Source organism: Thalassophryne amazonica, chromosome 19 (genome assembly GCF_902500255.1).
Source record: "Thalassophryne amazonica chromosome 19, fThaAma1.1, whole genome shotgun sequence".
Classification (NCBI taxonomy): domain Eukaryota; kingdom Metazoa; phylum Chordata; class Actinopteri; order Batrachoidiformes; family Batrachoididae; genus Thalassophryne; species Thalassophryne amazonica.
This window is the reverse complement of record NC_047121.1, coordinates 64,462,363-64,482,492: the sequence shown is the minus strand read 5'-3', so window position 1 is coordinate 64,482,492 and position 20,130 is coordinate 64,462,363. Positions and strand designations below refer to the sequence as shown.

At 41.1% G+C, this 20,130-nt stretch overlaps 1 protein-coding gene across 2 annotated transcripts in view; it reads left to right on the top strand.

Annotated features, from left to right (window-relative positions):
• The first annotated feature begins 3,499 nt into the window (after positions 1-3,499).
• The window catches only part of flvcr2a (FLVCR heme transporter 2a), a 41,702-nt gene continuing 25,071 nt past the window's right edge, over positions 3,500-20,130 (top strand). For both annotated transcript variants that reach the window (XR_004566758.1, XM_034195144.1), the window contains exons 1-5: positions 3,500-4,219; positions 8,824-8,965; positions 10,442-10,582; positions 15,375-15,442; positions 18,140-18,243. Coding sequence is in view for 1 of the 2 variants with exons in the window: in XM_034195144.1 (XP_034051035.1) it covers positions 3,635-4,219; positions 8,824-8,965; positions 10,442-10,582; positions 15,375-15,442; positions 18,140-18,243 (1,040 nt within the window). In the remaining variant the exon portion in view is untranslated. The remainder of the gene's footprint in view (positions 4,220-8,823; positions 8,966-10,441; positions 10,583-15,374; positions 15,443-18,139; positions 18,244-20,130) is intronic.

Here is a 20,130-nt window from a genome sequence, read left to right as displayed (position 1 = left end):
ACATTGTTACTACCACTTATGTGCATTTTTTTTACTCTTGTACATGATGTTGTATAGACATAAGCTATATCACAAATTTCATTTTGTATTTCTTCAAGAAATAAATGTTTCTTTTATAATGCAAGTTTGGCGTTATTGAGAGGTGAAAGCATTATTTATAATTAATTTAAAAATATGCACTAAGAAACAGCGCCATCTTGTGGCCAAGGGTAATAAAATAAGTGGTTCCACATATTTGCATTAGGTTTCTTAGACATAATTGCAAAAAAAATTTTGAAAGAATCAACTTTTTCTGTACAATTATAGAGTGACATTAAGTGTATTTATTAATTCAAAGTGCAAACAATACAAAACGGTGTTCAATGTAGCCAAGTTGTTTTAAACGCACATGCATAATTACAATTGTATTTTATTACAATGGCTTTAATATGTATGTGACTTGTACATATTAATGACAATTGTATGAAATATTAACTAAAACACAAACGCTGTGTCTGAACCATCCTGGTGATATGTGGGTGTCCCTTTGCCCTTTTCCCGTTGCTGGGGTCCTAGACATTGGATCATGTTCAGAGAAGGGTGGAACATGGCCAGAATATTGTAGCTGGTGTTCCCTCAATGTAATGCTTCTAATGAATCCAAGGAAAGGACCCCATTGCAGAGAACAGGCTTCATTGTTCATTAATAATAAACACTGCTCACAGCATCAATGCAGCAGGCAGGAAAAATGGTCAAAAACACAGGACGAGGTCAGGCACACAATAATCTGAGTGGGGAAACAAGCGTAATCCACAAACCAGGCATAGTTCAATAACCAGAGTTCTTAATTGCGTCCAACTTTCAAGGGGTTAGACAGCAGAATTATCCAAACTTAAATCAGTTCATAAACCAGAGACTGTGGTCACCCAATGTCCAAGATGACAGGCGAAAGGCATGAATCCAGAATGGCATCAGAGTTTTGTAACATGAAATCAAGACACTAACCGGAGCAAAAACAGTATGTGAGAAACGAGTCTGGAAAGGTAGCAAACATCAGTAATGTGGCATAAAAATGCAGCAAAAACAGGACAGGACATGTCTTTGTGGCCATAGTTGAGTCTGAACACAAGACTTCTCCTTCTCAACATCGATGCACTACCAGGTCAGCCAAACAGGATTTCTCTGCTACCCCACCCAGTAGGAATATGTTCTCAATCTGGTCTTCACCTTGCTACAGTAGCAAAAATCTGTAAGGTAGAATCAAAACACCACAATCAGAGGAAAATCATTAGGTGAGAAACAGGAGTTTGGAATGGTAGCAAAGGTCAGTAATGTGGAATGAAGAAAAAAGGTAATGTAGAATGCTAAAGAGCATGGTGGAACCTCGTACAATCTGGCAACTAGGAGACATTATAATGGACGTTATAAAGGACGCCGACCAACTCAACCTAGAAATGTAGGAACAGGTGACACGTAAGACAAAAACCTGGAAATTAAACTAACGAGTGAACACAAGGAAAACATCGCAATGAAAGCACAGCTAATAAACAAAACAAAAGAACATGGGGGAGATTACCAGACATAACTCAGAATGATTCAACATTTGACCAAAACAGCAAAACATGGCCAGAGCCAAAACATGACCCATGACAGCTATAACTGAGTCTGTTTATAACCATTCTTTTGACACAAAGTCCTTCAGAAGGTACGCAAAGATCCTCCAAAGAGACGTAGTGCCAAAGACATCCAGTTGCCGTAGGTCACTGCTGGCTATCATCCAGGTCTCTCAACTACATAGCAAGCCTGGAACCACCAGGACCCTAAAGACTTGGATCTTCCTTCTCCTGAAAAGATATCAACATTGCCAAATACATCTGTCCAGTGACCTTGTGACTCCATAAGTTCTTTCTAGATATCTCTTGATCTCAAAGGCTGAGGACCCAGAGACATGACACTCCTGAGATAAGTGAATCCCTCAAGTTCAATACTTCCATATAAATAAACTTCTGATGGCTGATTTTGGGTAGCCACTTAAAGTTTGAATCTTAGTCTTGATCCAGTACAATCTCAAACCCAAACCCTCTGACTCTCTCACTCATCTTTTTCAAGTGCTGCATTCAGGGCATCCACTGATGTCACAATGATCACAGCATCATCCACAAAGTCATGGTTAGTAAATCTTTCTTATCCAATACCCAGTCCATGCGAGCACTGAACAGAATCGAACCCACAACACATCCCTGATGAATGCCACAATTCACTGGGAAGAAGTTAGTCTACCCCGACTCCATAACACCCACAATACCTGTTGGCCAGCAATGATGTCCAGCAGTTTACGGGTGATCACATTCTCAGGATGTCCTAGAGACCAGCTGAGTCAACCAAATCCAAAATTTTGACAAAAATCAAAAGTAGCACTGCTGATATGACTGTTTAATAATTACTCACACACAGATGTGGTTGATGGTTGCTAGCCTGACTTCTGGGCCCATTGCTTTAAAAGGAAAGGACAGCCTGCTTGCCACACCCCCTGACTGGACAGGGAGTGTGGCAAGAACAGTCTCCTCACATGTGGGGGTGTCTCACAGAACAAGCAGAACTTGAGATATACATTTCTGTGACTTGTGTCACAGAAATCTAAAACAAGGCATTTCAAACCTAACTTTTGATTATAGCAGGACAGTTTTTACCTGCAGGCAGCACGGTGGCTTAGTGGTTAGTACTGTTGCCTCACAGCAAGAAGGTCATAGGAGCGATTCCCACCTGTGGCCTTTCTGTGTGAAAGTTTGCATGTTCTCCCCGTGTTTGCGTGGGTTCCCTTCGGGTGCTCTGGCTTCCCCCCAACATCCAAACACATGCAGGTTAGGTGAACTGCAAACTTTAAATTGCCGATTGGTGTGGGTGCTGGTGGGAATGTGTTTGTTTGTCTGTATGTGCTCCTGCAACAGACTGTAAGGGTATGGGGTTGAGTAAGGGGTTGAAGATAAATGAGTTTCTACACTTTGATCCCACAACAGGATCAAAGTGGTAAAGTGTTGGGCTTCAGACCAGAGGATCCTCGGTTTAAAACCCTGCCAAACTGGAAAATCAGTAAGATTCTTAATCCCCAAATTGGTGTGTAGTGAGCACCTTGCATGGCAACACCCTGACATCAGTGTGTGAATAGGTGAATGTGAGGCATCATCGTAAAGTGTTTTGAGCTTCTGATACAGATAGGAAAGTGTTATATAAATGCAGTCCATTTATTTGATCATCTTTAATATATAACCCACCCGTATTTAAATAATATTTTTTTTGTTAAATTTTGCTCCTTAAAATGAAGCAAACATTTCTTTGTGAATGGTGAGGTGGACAAGCCACAGACTAAATTACTTTTCTCTAAAAATGTAGATCTTTTCTTCATGCTTTTATTTATTTCATATCTTCCTGTTGTCATTTCTTGTCTCACCACCTGGGAGGAGGAGTAACGACTCAGCTCCAATTTTCACTTCAAGTAACTTCTTCAGAGCGACACAGCCCTTTGGAGAAGACACAAATATTTTGGCAACAGCAAGAGAAGTTAATGCAGGACACATTTGATTTAAAAAAAAAATAAACAAGCATTTCTGAAATCGAATTTCTAGTAGGTGTAATTTATTTTTGGCACCTTGGAAGAATGGGAGACGATACACGGGACGCGCAGCGCGCGGGCGCACCGGAGGTGAAGGCGAATGGTCCACATCCTGGATCAGAACCTCCAGCAGGTGCACAGACGGAACCCAGCAGCATCCCAAACAGTGAGCTCGGCCCCTCGGCGGTCACCACAAATTTGTACAAGCGGCGCTGGGTGATCGTCTTCCTGTTCAGCGCCTACTCTCTCTGCAACGCGTACCAGTGGATCCAGTACGGGATCATCAACAACATATTCATAAGGTACTACAAGGTGGACTCCTTCTCTGTGGACTGGCTGTCCCTGATCTACATGGTCGTCTACATCCCCTTCATTTTCCCGGTCACTTGGCTGCTGGATAAGAAGGGGCTGCGCGTCATTGCGCTCGTGGCAAACGCGCTCAACTGCGCTGGCATGTGGATCAAAGTGGGCAGCGTCGCTCCAAACCTGTTCGGGGTGACCTTCTTGGGACAGTTTGCAAGCGGCGTGGGCCAAGTCTTCCTCCTCGGGGTCCCCTCGCGTCTGGCGTCAGTCTGGTTCGGAGCAGATGAGGTTTCCACTGCGTGCGCTATCGGAGTTTTTGGGAATCAGGTGAGTGATGGACGCGGCGACGCACGAAACCAACGCGCGTTCATAGACCAGTCAACAAGGAGGTATGATTCTTTTTCTGCTGTACGTCTTTTAAATGTATTATATTTTAATGTTGTTTAATATTTTAAAATATGTTTGACTTGAAAGTGCTTTAAACACAGTTTAAATAGTAATAATGGGCAGACGGGTGGATTAGTGGTTAGCACTGTTGCTTCACAGCAAGATTCCAGTTCGATTCCCACCTGTGGCATTTGTGCGGAGTTTGCAGGTTCTCCCCGTGTTTGCGTAGGTTTCCTCCCAAAGATGAACTGGAAACTTTATGCTGGTCTCCCTTACAAAACAGATCTTGAGCTCAGTAAAATATAATAATTATTATTATGAATGATTACACTTCAGGATACACCTGGTTGCTTCCGCCTGCCAAAACACCAAGTGGCAATATGATAAGATCTAATTTATTTATCCCAAAGTAAATTATTTTGCCAGAATACACTAAAAAAAATGACTCATTGGATGAACTCAGTTCAATTATGTGCAGGATTTCTATCTAATAAATATATATGGTCCAATCTCAAATAAAGTACATCCATGCAAGATAATTTAATTTAATTTAGCTGGGACCACATATATTTATTAGATGGAAATCCAATCCATTGAATGAACTCAATTCAATTACATGCAGGATTTCCATCTAATAAATATATGTAGCCCTAACTCAAAGTATATCCATGCAAGATAATTTAATTTAGTTGGGACTACATATATTTATTACATGGAAATCCAATCCAATGAGTCCATTTTTTGAGTGCGCACTCAAAAAACTGACTCATTGGATGAACTCAATTCATTTACGTGCAGGATTTCCATCTAATTCTAATAAATATATGTAGCCCCAACTCAAATAAAGTACATTCATGCAACATAATTTAATTTAGTTGGGACTACATATATTTATTACATGGAAATCCAATCCAATAAGTCAGTTTGTGAAACAGTAAACAGTTCAGTTTTTTTTTTTTTTTTTTACAATAAGTGCAACAAATTTATGCAAAACTGGACTGGAATGACTGGAAGACATTTGTACAAGATGTTCAGCAATATTGCACATAACTCTGAATCACTCTGTTCATTATTCATCCTGCAGAAGGGGGAGGAATTATAGTGATTGCCAAAGACAGGAAAGAGGATCCTGTGGCGTTCTGTGGTGCACCTCGTGGTCTCAGTATATGGCTGAAGGTGCTCTGACCGGCGGCTGTCAGTGTGGCATGCAGGGCACGGACGCCACCAGGCACTGTGGGCGCCATGAAAGGAAATCTTACTAGGTCCCTATGTAGCTGGGTTGACAGGCCGGCGGAAAATTTTGACACTGTTTTACATAAAACCATGCATTTAAATGATATTTTTGACTATCATTCCCATATTTGTGAAAAGAAAAATGTGATTTGACAGTTACTTGGTAGGGGAAACACTGAAAATACAGTGAAATTCATATAGATTAAATGATTTGCTGTAAAACTGATAAAGACTGACAAAAATGCATATGAGGCTGGTTGTTGCATCTTTCACCAAATTATTCCTTGCACGAATAAAAAACATTCATTATTTGTTTTATACGAATATAATACCTATAATAAATACCTATAATATAATAAACCTATAATACCTATATAATATATACTTGTATAATACCTAAAACAGATCCTTGTCAGTTGATATTTTATTCATTTATAAACAAGAGAAAAGGGACTTACGCTCTTCCCGGCCCAACGGTGTCCGCCAAAGCTCAGGAGCAAGACCAAGATGCCCTGTCTCACCCGGGTGCCATCTGATGGAGCCTGCTGTGCCCCAGTGGCCAATCGCAAGCCCTGAAGTGCGGTGGAGCCAAGCTGGCCTGCGCGGTTCTGCCTCCTGCAAACTGCTTTAGTAGGATACCGACCCCCCTTCCCCGACTTGCTCTCGAGCCCGCTCGGTGCATCCAACCTTCCCGTCTGTTACCCAGCAAGTCTGGGCACTGTGTCTGGCTGCTGTTTGTTTTGAAGCTAAGCATCATTGCCACTATTGTGAGCGCACGGTGGTGACGGTGTGGAATGATATAAAATGTATCGAACCAAATTTGCACGATAAATGGAACACAATGGTCCCTTTGACCCTTCATTGGAGTAAGCGGGTATAGAAAATGGATGGATACCAGCATAACTGCAGGATGACTGCACAAGCCAGTCTCACGGATTGCGTGATTCAGCAGCATGAAATATACATTAATCTATTGGTTCTTCATATTGTCACGAAAAGTGCAAAATTTTCATCATGGCTTATCATGATGATGATATTATTCATCATGGTTTATGGGTAGGGTTAGGTTATGTTAAGGCTGGGGTTGGGGGTAAGAGTAGGGTTAGTAATAGTGAGTTAAAAAAAAACCCGTCACGAAAATTTGAATCATTTCGTGATGGGAGGACAAAAAAAAAAAAGTGAGGCTGGGCTGGACTGCAAGATTAATTCTAAAATTTAAACTGCCGTGACAACATCTTACACCATCAGGAGATATCAAGCGTGTCCGCGACTCATCCATATTTTATAGTCATGGTCAGAAATCATGTATGTGGGAACTGGGCTTAACTCAGACTTGTCATGAATATCAAAGATCCAGGATTACCATCAAGACAAAGATGGCAAGATGACACCAAGAGGATTTTGAATGACTTTAAAATGTTTAGACTAGTTTTTGTATGTGCAAATTAAAAAAAAATTTTTCTTTCTTCAATTCTGACTGGCCCCTAAAGTTTTGGAATTGGGACCAGATGGGCTCTAGTTGAAATGTATAAATCAAGACCTGTTATATTGAACCCCAATCCCAGATTGAGGTGTCATGGTTGTGGTTTGTGGCGATGTTTGATTTGTTTTAGTGTTTATTTCATGTGTGGGTTTTTCTGTGAGTTTGGTTGGTGTTTTTCTGTCTGCACGCTCTTGTCTTTCTATTGGGGTTTTGGTCTGGGTGTGTCTGGTCTGGTCCCTTTTGTTTTCCACGCCCGCTTCCCCTACTCGCTCTCCTGCACCTGTGTCTGATTATCCCTCATCACACCTGTTATTTAAGCCTCACATTTCCCTCAAGTCTGTCAGATTGTTCGTGCTCCATGCCAGTGTTTCCAGGCTTTATTTACAGTGTCTGTTTTCTTGTCCATGTCCTGCCGTGTACCATTTTTGCGGTTGCTTTTTGACCTTTTGCTTATCACCGTTTGCTATTACGAGTACCGAACCCTGCCTGGTATAGGAATAAAGCCTTTTGAATGTACCATTTTGAGTCAGAGTCCTGCCTTTGTGTCCAGCCAGTTTTTGTCTGAAACTGTGACATGAGATGAGATTTTGCACTACTGGGGTAGTAATCCTTCATCCTGTAGACCCTATGACCCACTGGTGTTGGTGTGTATACCCATTAGAGGTAAACACAGACTCTCAGCATGTGCAGTGTGGCCTCGTCCTGCTTCCTGCTGCTCAACATAAAAGTGCACATTGTTGTTGGTGTGTTTTTGCTCAGTGTGACTTTATCCCTCTGGCTCTACTACTCAAACCCGACGCCTTCACTTTTCAAGGCTTCTGTGTTTTCCTTACTGTGTCCTTGTAAACAGTGCAAACAAACAAAGAGAGACAGAACTTCCATGCACACTCTGGTCGCTTTGATCACAAAATGGATCAACAGGCTTTGTGCCAATAATAACTTCGAGACTGACGATAGTTTATGGTCATTCCAAAAAAACACAAAGAAATGGGAAGTGAAGTAGCTGTTACTCTGGAACCAAAGGCACAAGTAAAGCTACATAAACAAATAAAAACAAAGGAAACCACAATTTACACAGCAAAATCAGACGTTTCCTTTGACACCAAAGACATCCAGTCAGCACTTTTGGTCTCTGGTTCGAGTCTCACCCATACAATAAGACACTATAAGCACCATTACTCTGGGCACTTGGACATTTCATAATCATCATCATAATCATGAGGGAAGCCACCAAGACACCCATGACAGCTATTAATTAATTGTAGAGTTCTGTGAATGTAAAAGCTGGCAGTGGTACAACATTTGCCTGTTGCATCTCCATCCACAGCTTTATGTTGGAGTGGAAAAGGATTGTAAAAGAGGAAAACAGATCAAATTTAGGCGTAGGTTTCCCATGTGCCTGGCAAAATGCACCTGAAATTTTGCATCCTCCCCAACACCTCTTCATTACAAAGCATTATATCCGGTGACACAACAGATACAATTTGCACTTACTCTTTCTCCAACCACAGAAGCCAAAAATTCCTTCAGAGATATCTGGGTGTCTTGGTGGCTTCCCTCACTAGTCTCAGCATGGTCAGTCAGTTTTTTGAGAATTGCCTCCTTGACACAGGTTTACAATTCAGTACCATGCTGTTTGTATTTCTTGATGATTGATGTAAATCATGTCCAAGATATGTTCAGTGACTCGAAAATGTTCATGTATCCATCCTGATTTTGAAGAAAACTGGCTGTAAAAGTGATGATTTAATCTATGTAGAATAAATGTCCGTTATTTCCCCTCCCCGACAATGACAGAAAGGTCACTCTTCTAAATTGTCATTCATAGATGGGTATCGCCATTGGGTTCCTGGTCCCACCACTCCTTGTGCCGAATGTGGAAGATATCACTGAGCTTGGATACCACATCAGAATCATGTTCTACATTGGTGCAGGAGCGGCCACCCTCATCTTCATCCTTGTGATCATTGGTAAGCCTTGTATAGATGTGACAAACAATTCCATTCTGATCGTAGTCTGCGACATGAACAGGAGGAGGAATTGCTGGAATGGTCCAGCCTTTGATGAGATATGTCTGGACAACATAAAATACAGAAAAGGAAATCTGGGAATCATCTTCCTTCTCTGCTGTGTAAAATCCATCAGAGATCTAAACTTCACTGAGAAGCTTTCCCACAGGTCGCCTTTATATATTGAGATGCGTAAATAGCGAAATGACCAAAAATCATCCACCACGCTCAGGATTATTAATCTGTGATATTCCATTGATATGACTTTCCAACTTTTAGCTCTCCTACACTGAGATGATAAAAGAAAATATCATTCAGTAATGTAGCATTATTTCAATTTACAGGAAATCTTACTGTATTGGTGACAGTCAATAGTTGTTACACTGACAGAATATTAACAATAACATTGAGAGAGAAAGAGAAAAAGGCTCTTAATCTAGTGTGGGATGCACACTCTATTTATGTAAGGCTCCGTGTCCAGCATTTAGCATTTTTTTGTTTTTCTGGGCACCCGCATCATTTTTCAGTTGCTCTCAGTGAGAATGGAGTGTATGTGGTCGCATGGATCTCCACACCTTTTTCAGGGCAGACTGCTTTTTTTGCGGCCGATCCGGGCACTTTAAATTTGAAAATACCTAAACTTTTCTGAAAGACAGTGTGGCATCAGGACAGTGCATTGTCAGACAGTCAGGAGGAGAGGTTTATTTTTGCTGATTTAACACTCAAAATCTATCACAAGAGACAAAAAAAAACGCCATCAGTGACGGCAGTTTAGACAAACACTGTGCTCCTGCTGAGGGTGAGTACTTTTTTATCTCCATACATTATAAGATAGTCATTAGCTGTTTATTGCTTCATAGAAACAAATCCTACATGGGGGCTTTTTTTTCTCCTTCACTGAAAATGTTGAAACCACAGTGATGAAGCTTTCTGGGTGCTCTCTCAATGCTTTTACCCCACAAAAAAACAAACAAGCAAAAAAAATGGACACAGGACCTAAAACAACTGAATCATGGCTAAGAGGTTAATGTGTACATTAACCTCAGGACAATTATTCAAATTTGATGTCAACTGTACATGTTATTGGATTGTAAGTGATGTAAGTAAGGGCTATATAAACCCTGAGGCCATTCGGATCGGTGCTTATCCATGGAATTTATAGCGTGAAGCATGTGAGCATCTACAGCTCCCTTTGGATGGGACATACGCCATCCTAGGTTACATCCCAAGCCAATTACATCTGAGTAGACTGGGACAATGCAGATGAAGTGTCTTGTCCAAAGACCCAAATAGCTAACATGTTTGGGAACCAAAATCAGGTCTACGTACTAGTGGTCCAACTTGTATCCCAATCAGCTATCAGCAGAGCGTGAGAAGGAAATATTATATCCGACATGCACATAAACGTTGCAGAAATACTGTATTTGTGTTTTCCAGTGTTCCAGGAAAGGCCGGAGATCCCTCCCAGTCAGGCACAGGCCTGGGCCAGGATGACCATGCCTGAGGAGTACTCCTATATGGCATCTGTCTGGAGGCTGCTGCACAACAAGTCCTTTGTGCTGCTGGGGATTAGCTACGGTGGGTTATTTCTGCCACCTTCATCTATTGAAACCCTTCAACCTGTTAAATACCTTTAGTTTAGTTGCAAAGATGATTCAATACTCTGGTTATTGTAGTAGAGGAACATTGAGAACTTCACTGTTTTAATATATTGTAGGTAGATGAGCATCATTCTGTCATTTGGCTGATCTGTGTCTTTATTAGTTGGTCTTATCTGGTTAGATACATGACAGAAAATGATCAGCAATTTTTTTTATATCAGGCACTATATATATATATATATATATATATATATATATATATATATCTATCCTTTACAGCCCCTATATAACTCAAAAAAGGCTGTGCGAATTTACTTCAAACTTGGTGGAAATATTACTTGGATATATGTCTAGAGGTCATGATAGTTTGGTCAAAAGTCAGGGTCACGGAAAACATGGTCTGAAAAACATTATATATATGTGTGTGTGTGTGTGTGTGTATATATACACTCAACAAAAATATAAGCGCAACACTTTTGGTTTTGCTCCCATTTTGTATGAGATGAACTCAAAGATATAAAACTTTTTCCACATACACAATATCACCATTTCCCTCAAATATTGTTCACAAACCAGTCTAAATCTCCTTTTCTGAGATAATCCATCCCACCTCACAGGTGTGCCATATCAAGATGCTGATTAGACACCATGATTAGTGCACAGGTGTGCCTTAGACTGCCCACAATAAAAGGCCACTCTGAAAGGTGCAGTTTTGTTTTATTGGGGGGGGATACCAGTCAGTATCTGGTGTGACCACCATTTGCCTCATGCAGTGCAACACATCTCCTTCGCATAGAGTTGATCAGGTTGTCAATTGTGGCCTGTGGAATGTTGGTCCACTCCTCTTCAATGGCTGTGCGAAGTTGCTGGATATTGGCAGGAACTGGTACACGCTGTTATATACGCCATTCCAGAGCATCCCAAACATGCTCAATGGGTGACATGTCCGGTGAGTATGCCGGCCATGCAAGAACTGGGACATTTTCAGCTTCCAAGAACTGTGTACAGATCCTTGCAACATGGGGCCGTGCATTATCCTGCTGCAACATGAAGTGATGTTCTTGGATGTATGACACAACAATGGGCCTCAGGATCTCGTCACGGTATCTCTGTGCATTCAAAATGCCATCAATAAAATGCACCTGTGTTCTTCATCCATAACAGACACCTGCCCATATCAAACCCCACCGCCACCATGGGCCACTCGATCCACAACATTGACATCAGAAAACCGCTCACCCACACGACGCCACACACGCTGTCTGCCATCTGCCCTGGACAGTGTGAACCGGGATTCATCCGTGAAGAGAACACGTCTCCAACGTGCCAAACGCCAGCGAATGTGAGCATTTGCCCACTCAAGTCGGTTACGACGACGAACTGGAGTCAGGTCGAGACCCCGATGAGGACGACAAGCATGCAGATGAGCTTCCCTGAGACGGTTTCTGACAGTTTGTGCAAAAATTCTTTCATAGAGAAGCTTGAATCTTCGACTGGACTGGGTTGCTTGACGCGAGGACGTTTCGCTTCAAATCGCAGAAGCTTCCTCAGCTAAAATTCTTGCTCTGGAAGTCTGACTTCTGTCTGACTCTTGTAGAGACGAATGGACAGAAGCCAACAAAAGCTGGAGTTTTAAACCTAACCAGACCCCTCCTACTGAGAGGCAGACTGCTATAGGCTAGTGACTAAACAATATCTCTAATTAGCAACTATTGTACTCTAGTTAGCACTCTCCTAATGACAGGGCAGCTGTCCCTCCTAATGATGGGATGGATGCCTTTCTTGATTGCTCCCTTGATGACTCTTGTGATGACGTGAATGACTCATTACCATGAACAAAAGACTGAAACTCCTTTGACCTGAGTACCCCATTGTAAACAGGGGATAAAGTGTGTCTCAGACCCCCTCCCCGGTTAAGGCTGGGTTTCAAATGTTTCACAAAGAATGCCTCCTTGACCCCTCTCTCAAACCATTTCTTCTCTCTGGCTAATATTTTAACTTCCTTGTCCTCAAACGTGTGGTTAGTGTCTTTAAGGTGGAGATGAACTGCAGACTGAGGTCCACTGGCGCCCTCTCTGCGGTGCTGGTATAGTCTTTTGAATAAAGGTTGCTTAGTCTGACCTATGTAGTGTTCATTACAGTTTTCTTGACATCTGTTAGAATACACTACATTGCTCTGTTTGTAACTAGGGATCATGTCCTTAGGGTGAACTAATTTCTGTCTCAAGGTGTTAATCAGTTTAAAGTAAACTGGGATTTTGTGCTGTCTGAAGATCTTCTGTAGTTTTTCCCCTACTCCTGCTAAATAAGGGAGAGACACTCCTCTTCTTCTTGTCTCCTGTCTATCTGGTCTCTTTATTCTCTGGGACTTCTGCACTTTGTCCAGGGACCATCATGGGTACCCACATACTGTGAGGGCTTTCCGGACACGTTGTTGTTCTTTAGCCCTTCCCTCTGCAGTTGTGGGCTCTGTGTTGAAGCGTCCTGATCACCCCGAGCTTGTGTTCAAGGGGGTGGTTTGAGCCAAAGAGCAGATATTGGTCAGTGTGAGTTGGTTTTCTGTAAACCGCTGTCTGGAGCTGCCTGTTCTCTCCAATCGTAACATCACAGTCCAAGAAGGCTAAATGGTTGTTTCTGGCATCCTCATGTGTGAACTTGATGTTGGCGTCCATCGAGTTGATGTGTTCTGTAAAGTCTTCAACTTCCTGTTGCTTGATTTTAACCCATGTGTCATCAACATATCTGAACCAGTGACTGGGAGAGATGCCTGTGAAAGACGTCAAGGCTGTCTTCTCCACTCGCTCCATGTACAGATTGGCCACAATGGGGGATACCGGAGACCCCATCGCACAACCATGAATCTGCCTGTAGTAATTCCCCCTAAACAGGAAATACGTGGTGTTGAGACAGATCTCCAAGAGTTGGCAGATGTGGTCTGGTGTGAGTTTGGTCCTTTCAAGTAGAGACACATCCTCCAGCAGTCTCTGCCTCACAGCTGAGACGGCCTCAGCAGTGGGGATGCAGGTGAACAATGATGTCACATCAAATGACACCATAGTTTCATCTGCCTCCAGCTGTAGTGCCTTGATCTTGTTCACAAAATCTTGTGTGTTCTCCACATGGTGGTCTGAGTTACCCACTAGAGGAGCCAAAATCCACTTGAGGTGCTTGGCCAAATTGTATGTGATGGAATCTGTGCTACATACAATAGGCCTGAGTGGCACGTCCTGTTTGTGGACTTTGGGTAGTCCATAGATGCACGGAGTGGCGTCCCCAGGGTACAGTCTGTAGTATGTCTGCCTGTCGATGAGTCCCTCTTTCTCCAGGTTTTGGAGGTAGCTAATGATTTTCTTCTTATAGCCGCTCGTGGGGTCTCTCTTAAGACGTTCATATGTATTGGAGTCACTGAGCAAGTTGTTGATCTTGGCCTCGTAGTCCGATGTGTTCAGGACCACCGTGCATCTGCCTTTATCCGGCAGTCTAAGGCACACCTGTGCACTAATCATGGTGTCTAATCAGCATCTTGGTATGGCACACCTGTGAGGTGGGATGGATTATCTCAGCAAAGGACAAGTGCTCACTATCACAGATTTAGACTGGTTTGTGAACAATATTTGAGGGAAATGGTGATATTGTGTATGTGGAAAAAGTTTTAGATCTTTGAGTTCATCTCATACAAAATGGGAGCAAAACCAAAAGTGTTGCGTTTATATTTTTGTTGAGTGTATATCAACAACGAAGAAGCCTAGGTAGATGATCTACGGCATATATTTTCTTGCAAAATATCTGTGACTGGTATGAATGACTTCATAATGAAGCTACACAGAAGTCATTCAATGAATTTATTTACAGTCAAACACCAGTGTACATTGAATTGTACATTTATATCATAGTGTGCAGAACTTGTAGGGTATGCATCAGCTCTCGGATGTCTTTCATTTTATATTTGTTTTTATACAATGGCTGAGTGGATCCTTGTCATTTGATTGGTGCTTTGTATGTCACATAACATGGATTATTTGTCCCATTTGAGTTGCATTGCATTTTGAGTGCAATTTGGTTCCATTTAGTGTGCAAATTTGGTTCCATACGTTTGATAGGTACCATTGCACTCTGCATACACACAAAACAAATCCACTGTGCTGTAAGCCGTCTGGAGGCATGAAGCGTTGTTAGGAGGAAGTTAGAATGAAAAGCTTGACTAATTTCTGATGTGATTTTTTTTTTTTTTCTCTCTCTCTCTGCACTGAGGAAGTACACACTTTTTTTTTTTTTTAAGTATACGTGCGCACAAGCACCATTCTGCTTGTGTGAGCGCACCGTGCACACAAGCGGGACAGCACTTGGCTTTAAAATGAACATGGCAGAGTTTGTGCTGCTGACAGACAATGATAGAGCTAAATAACGGTGCTAGTTCTTCTAACACACACACACGGCGTCTGAAGGCATGAAGAGCTGTTTGGATGAAAAGCTGTGTTGGACTTCAGCAGCAGTGGAACACCAAAATATAAGTCTTTTTTCTGTTTATAAAATAATAAAATATCAAATGACAAGGATCTATTTTAGGCATTATACAAGTATAAAACAAATAATGAATGTTTTTACATTCTTTCAATGGAAGAATTATTTCATGAGCTGAAAGCTGCAACATACCATTCTGTATGTTGCAGCTTTCAGCTCATGAAATATTCATACCATTGAACTTATAAACATTTATTATTTGTATATTGTAATGTTTTTTTTTTGGTATTTATCTTTGTTTTTTGCAGGTCTGAATGTTGGATGCTTCTATGCTATATCCACACTGTTGAACCAGATGATCATTGAAAACTATCCTGTAAGTCCGTGTATCTGAATTAAAGCATTTGACTCATGCTTTTAGTTCATCTTACACTCATCTACAAGGATATTAACGCCCCCCTGGTCAGGAACTGTGATGATGTGGCATGGCAGGCAAGTGGACACCCATGCAGACTCATGAGGGATTAGAAAAAGGTTTAATCAAAAAACAGGCTGACATCTGTACACAGGATGACTATCAGACAGGCGGAGGTACAGTCGGGTGTGAGGCGGAGGCGTGGTCAGAAAATGAGCAGAGTTCAAGCACGGGCAAACAGGTTCATAGGAGGTGGCAAAAAACAGAGTCAACAAACAAGCAGGGCTCAGGCACAGAGAAGCAGGATAACTGGCTGAGACGAAAAAACGTGGTCAAAAACAAGTGTGGGTCGAGAACGGCAAGAATACAGACGACGGTAGAACTATGGCAGGATTGGAACGAGGCAGGATGATCAAGGAGCTAGACCTGAACCGAGGGCTAAATACAGAAGGGTAATCAGAGCGTGATGAAGTGCAGGGAGGAAGGCGTGGCCAAACAAGACAAGAGACAAGGGTGGAGTGACAGGTGAGTGTGTGTCAAACACAAGCAGCAGTAATCGAAATGTGACAGACGAGACAAATGTTAAACAACTAAAAAATAAAGATAACCTAAAATGTAAGGAACAAAGTAAACAAATGTAAGAACTAAAAAGATGAAGAGAAAATAAAGGCTGGGTCTAAACTAGAACAGAACTCAACAAGTGGCAGAAGAATGACAGATAATCCCCATAAGTGATAAAACAGAACGATTAAGCAACAAGAAAATAAAAGACTAAACTAGAACAGAACTCAACAAGTGGCAGAAGAATAACAGATAATCCCCATAACGTGATAAAACAGAACGATTAAGCAACAAGAAAATAAAAGACTAAACTAGAACAGAACTCAACAAGTGGCAGAAGAATAACAGATAATCCCCATAACGTGATAAAACAGAATGATTAAGCAACAAGAAAATAAAAGACTAAACTAGAACAGAACTCAACAAGTGGCAGAAGAATAACAGATAATCCCCATAAGTGATAAAACAGAACGATTAAGCAACAAGAAAATAAAAGACTAAACTAGAACAGAACTCGAGTGGCAGAAGAATAACAGATAATCCCCATAACGTGATAAAACATAACGATTAAGCAATAAGAAAATAAGACTAAACTAGAACAGAACTCAAGTTGCAGAAGAATAACAGATAATCCCCATAAGTGATAAAACAGAACGATTAAGCAAGAAAATAAAAGACTAAACTAGAACAGAACTCGAGTGGCAGAAGAATAACAGATAATCCCCATAAGTGATAAAACAGAACGATTAAGCAACAAGAAAATAAAAGACTAAACTAGAACAGAACTCAACATGTGGCTAAAGAATAAAATAGAGGATAAGACTAATGATACACAATGGAAAATAATGGCTGACCAGAAACTACAACAAAACAGAACACATGACAAACGTAATATAAACAGAGACAAGAGTAAAGTATCCAGAAATTGCATATTAAACAGAAAACAAAACCAGAGACTACAAAATAACAAACGGTAACTAAAAATTGAGGAGCAAAGACATGGACGGGAAAAACATGACACAGGGCAGGACTAGGACAGAAACATGAAATATATAGGCTCAAATCTCTCATGTGCCCTAAACTGTATAACTGGTCATGCAACAGACTGAGGTTGCACAATGCACAGTTTCTACAGTCGCACACAGAAACCTACAACTCCTTCAGAGATGTCACAAGTGTCTTGGTGGCTTTACTCAGTAGTCAATGTCTTCAGAATCGCCTTTATTGTCATTGTAATTTGCATTGCAACGAGATTTGAGTGCAACTCCAAAAAGGTGCTTTCCGTGGTGCGAGTAATTTTTTGCCAAATAAAAGATAATAAAATTTAACAATACATTGTTCAGAGGATATGTACAACTAAATAAACATAAGATAAAGGAAAATAAAATGTGGACCAAGTAAAATGTAAAACAAGAATTATATACAATTGTGCAATCACATTGCACGGGAAAACTGCACATGGTTTACAGATATTGCACAAGAAACTTGAAAAGTGCGGATTAGAGTGATTTGTTATTGTTCAGTGCAGTGATCGCTCTGGGGGGAAAGCTGTCCCTAAGTCTGTTTGTCCTAGTTTTGATTGACCTATACCGTCGGCCGGAGGGTAGTAGGTCAAACAGGTGGTTACTGGGGTGGGATGTGTCTTTGCTGATGCTAGCGGCTCTGCTGAGGTAGCGAGAGCTGGCAATGTCTTCCAGGCTGGGCTCTTGCATGCTTACTCAGTTTCTGAGAACTGACTATTTCAGACAGATTCAATAATCCTCATATTTAGTTTGTTCACTTATTTATGGGCTCTGAAAATGAATACACGTGTTAGATAAATTGTAGAATCTGGGGATAAGCATGGGCACCAATGGGCCTCAGGACCTACATATGTAGGACTTATCAATTTCTTTTCTCAAGAATCAGGCAGATCCAGAGCAAGCAAGATCCTAATTCTACTTTTTTAAATGGCCTTTTGGCAATTAGCTGTTGATATAGCTCAATCACAAAGAAGAGAGCACATCCCCCTGCAGGATGCATTGTCACAAACCTCTTAGAAGTGATTGCATCATCACGCCAAACCAATAAGGTGTAAATACCATTGTTTTCTTTTAGGGTGAAGAGGTGAATGCTGGGAGAATTGGTTTAACTATTGTCATTGCTGGCATGGTGGGCTCCCTCATATGTGGTGTTTGGCTTGACAAAACAAAAACCTACAAGTAAGTTAGCACAAAGTTTTCTGTTGTCCGTCTGTCTGTATTTCCTTCCATCCCGTCATGTCAGGTTCAGACAGCTAAAGTCTTTCCAACATCCAAACTGCTCATCATATTGATACTCATCATCAAACCGATATGTGTACGTTAATCAATGTCAGCATTATTGTGACGACAATGTAGAACTCACACAACCACTCCACAAAAATTCAGCTAATTTACAAATGCATAAAAAAATGTTTAGGAGGTTTTCTTTTTGTCTAAATCTACAAATTTAAGATTAGTTTTGTTGTGGTTTAGCCACTCAGAGCTAGGACTGGACCCCAAGATGCAAAGCAGGCAGGACACAAAGGGTTAACTGCAAAAAACAAGGTGTTTAAATTGTACCAGGTGATGGTGAATCAAGCAGTAGTGACAAGGAAATTCCACGTGACACAAAACCAAAAATGACAACAGTCTAAGTGTGCATAAAACGAGGTGGTAACAAAAGACAGCTGTCAAATACACAGTGAGTAGATAACTTAGAAAAAGGATAACGTAGACGTCTGTTCTTCTGGGGCTAAGCTATATATCAGACTTCTCCCATCAAAGACATAGCCTGAGCAAAGTCATAATATTAGCCGGCAGCGGCAAGGCACTGCAATCATCTGGATGCCTTGTTTGTAATATGATTTAATTTCAATTAAAATGATCAAAGCTAAATCACAACATAAGTCACCACAAGGCACTACACACAAGAAATGTTTTAACATTACCCACCCCCTGAGCAGTGACACTGGCAGCAGTGGTAAGGACAAGCCTCTTCAGGCATTTTTTTGATTAGAGAAAGAAACCTCAAGCAGACCAGACTCATTGGAATGACCATCTGCTTTGGCCTTACTAAATAAAACAAACTGTTAAAAAAAAATAAAAACGCAAGAAATTGTCAAAATGTTGCAGCTATGTTGCATATTAACTCCAGGTATCACAAAGATGGATCACTCAAAAGACAACCAAAAGTTGAAGAGGAGTGTCTCAGGAAGCAAATCACAGACTGCCTGCATAGTTCTGAGGCACAAAATAAAATTATGACTGCATGTCTTGCATAATGTCAACATTCAAGATCAGCTGTCTCTCTCGAGTCCTGCAGTCTTACTTTAAGCTGTGTTTTAAATCACTGCCTCTGTACATAGATGCCTTTAAAATCATCTTCCCACAGGGTGATGTCTAAGTGTGCTCAAGCTTTGGTTTAAAGAGGGCATCTATCCAGCGGAACCGACTGTCATATCTTACATCCCTCTCTGCTGATCCAAACTGACAGGCTGGAGTCTACTGGTTTTTCCGAGCTTGTGCTCCTCCTTTTAACATGCAAAACTGTAAAGCAATCCCAAAAGTGGAGGCATGTTACTGCTAATAGATCATTGATTGCCGGTAGACAAGCATGCTTATAATTTTGCACCCTGCCATCGGGGTCATCGTCACTGTGTGAGGTGAAGGGGCTGCCCAACTCGCCAACTTTTCAGATATCAAAATGTCAGGAGTGAGAATGTGTCTTCATTTAATTTCTTCACCTTGAAAAGGCAGGTTACACTTCCTTCTGTATTCTTTCTTAATGAAATCACAGGTGCCATATTATTCATAAATATATAAACTATAGACACACAGCATCAACTAACTTCCAAACGTATGTGCATACACACCATCAACAAGACAACAATAGCATATTAAAACAAATTCTGCAAAGAGTAAAACATCTTTACTATTTTGTAGTCTTTCAATCAGGTTTTTATTATACTGCCATGAAAAAAACTTACAGTAAATATACTTATATATATAATATATATGCAGAAGAATAAGACCTGCTGGATCTGTTGTTCTCACCACAGGCAATAGTGTACATTGTTGCATTTCTGC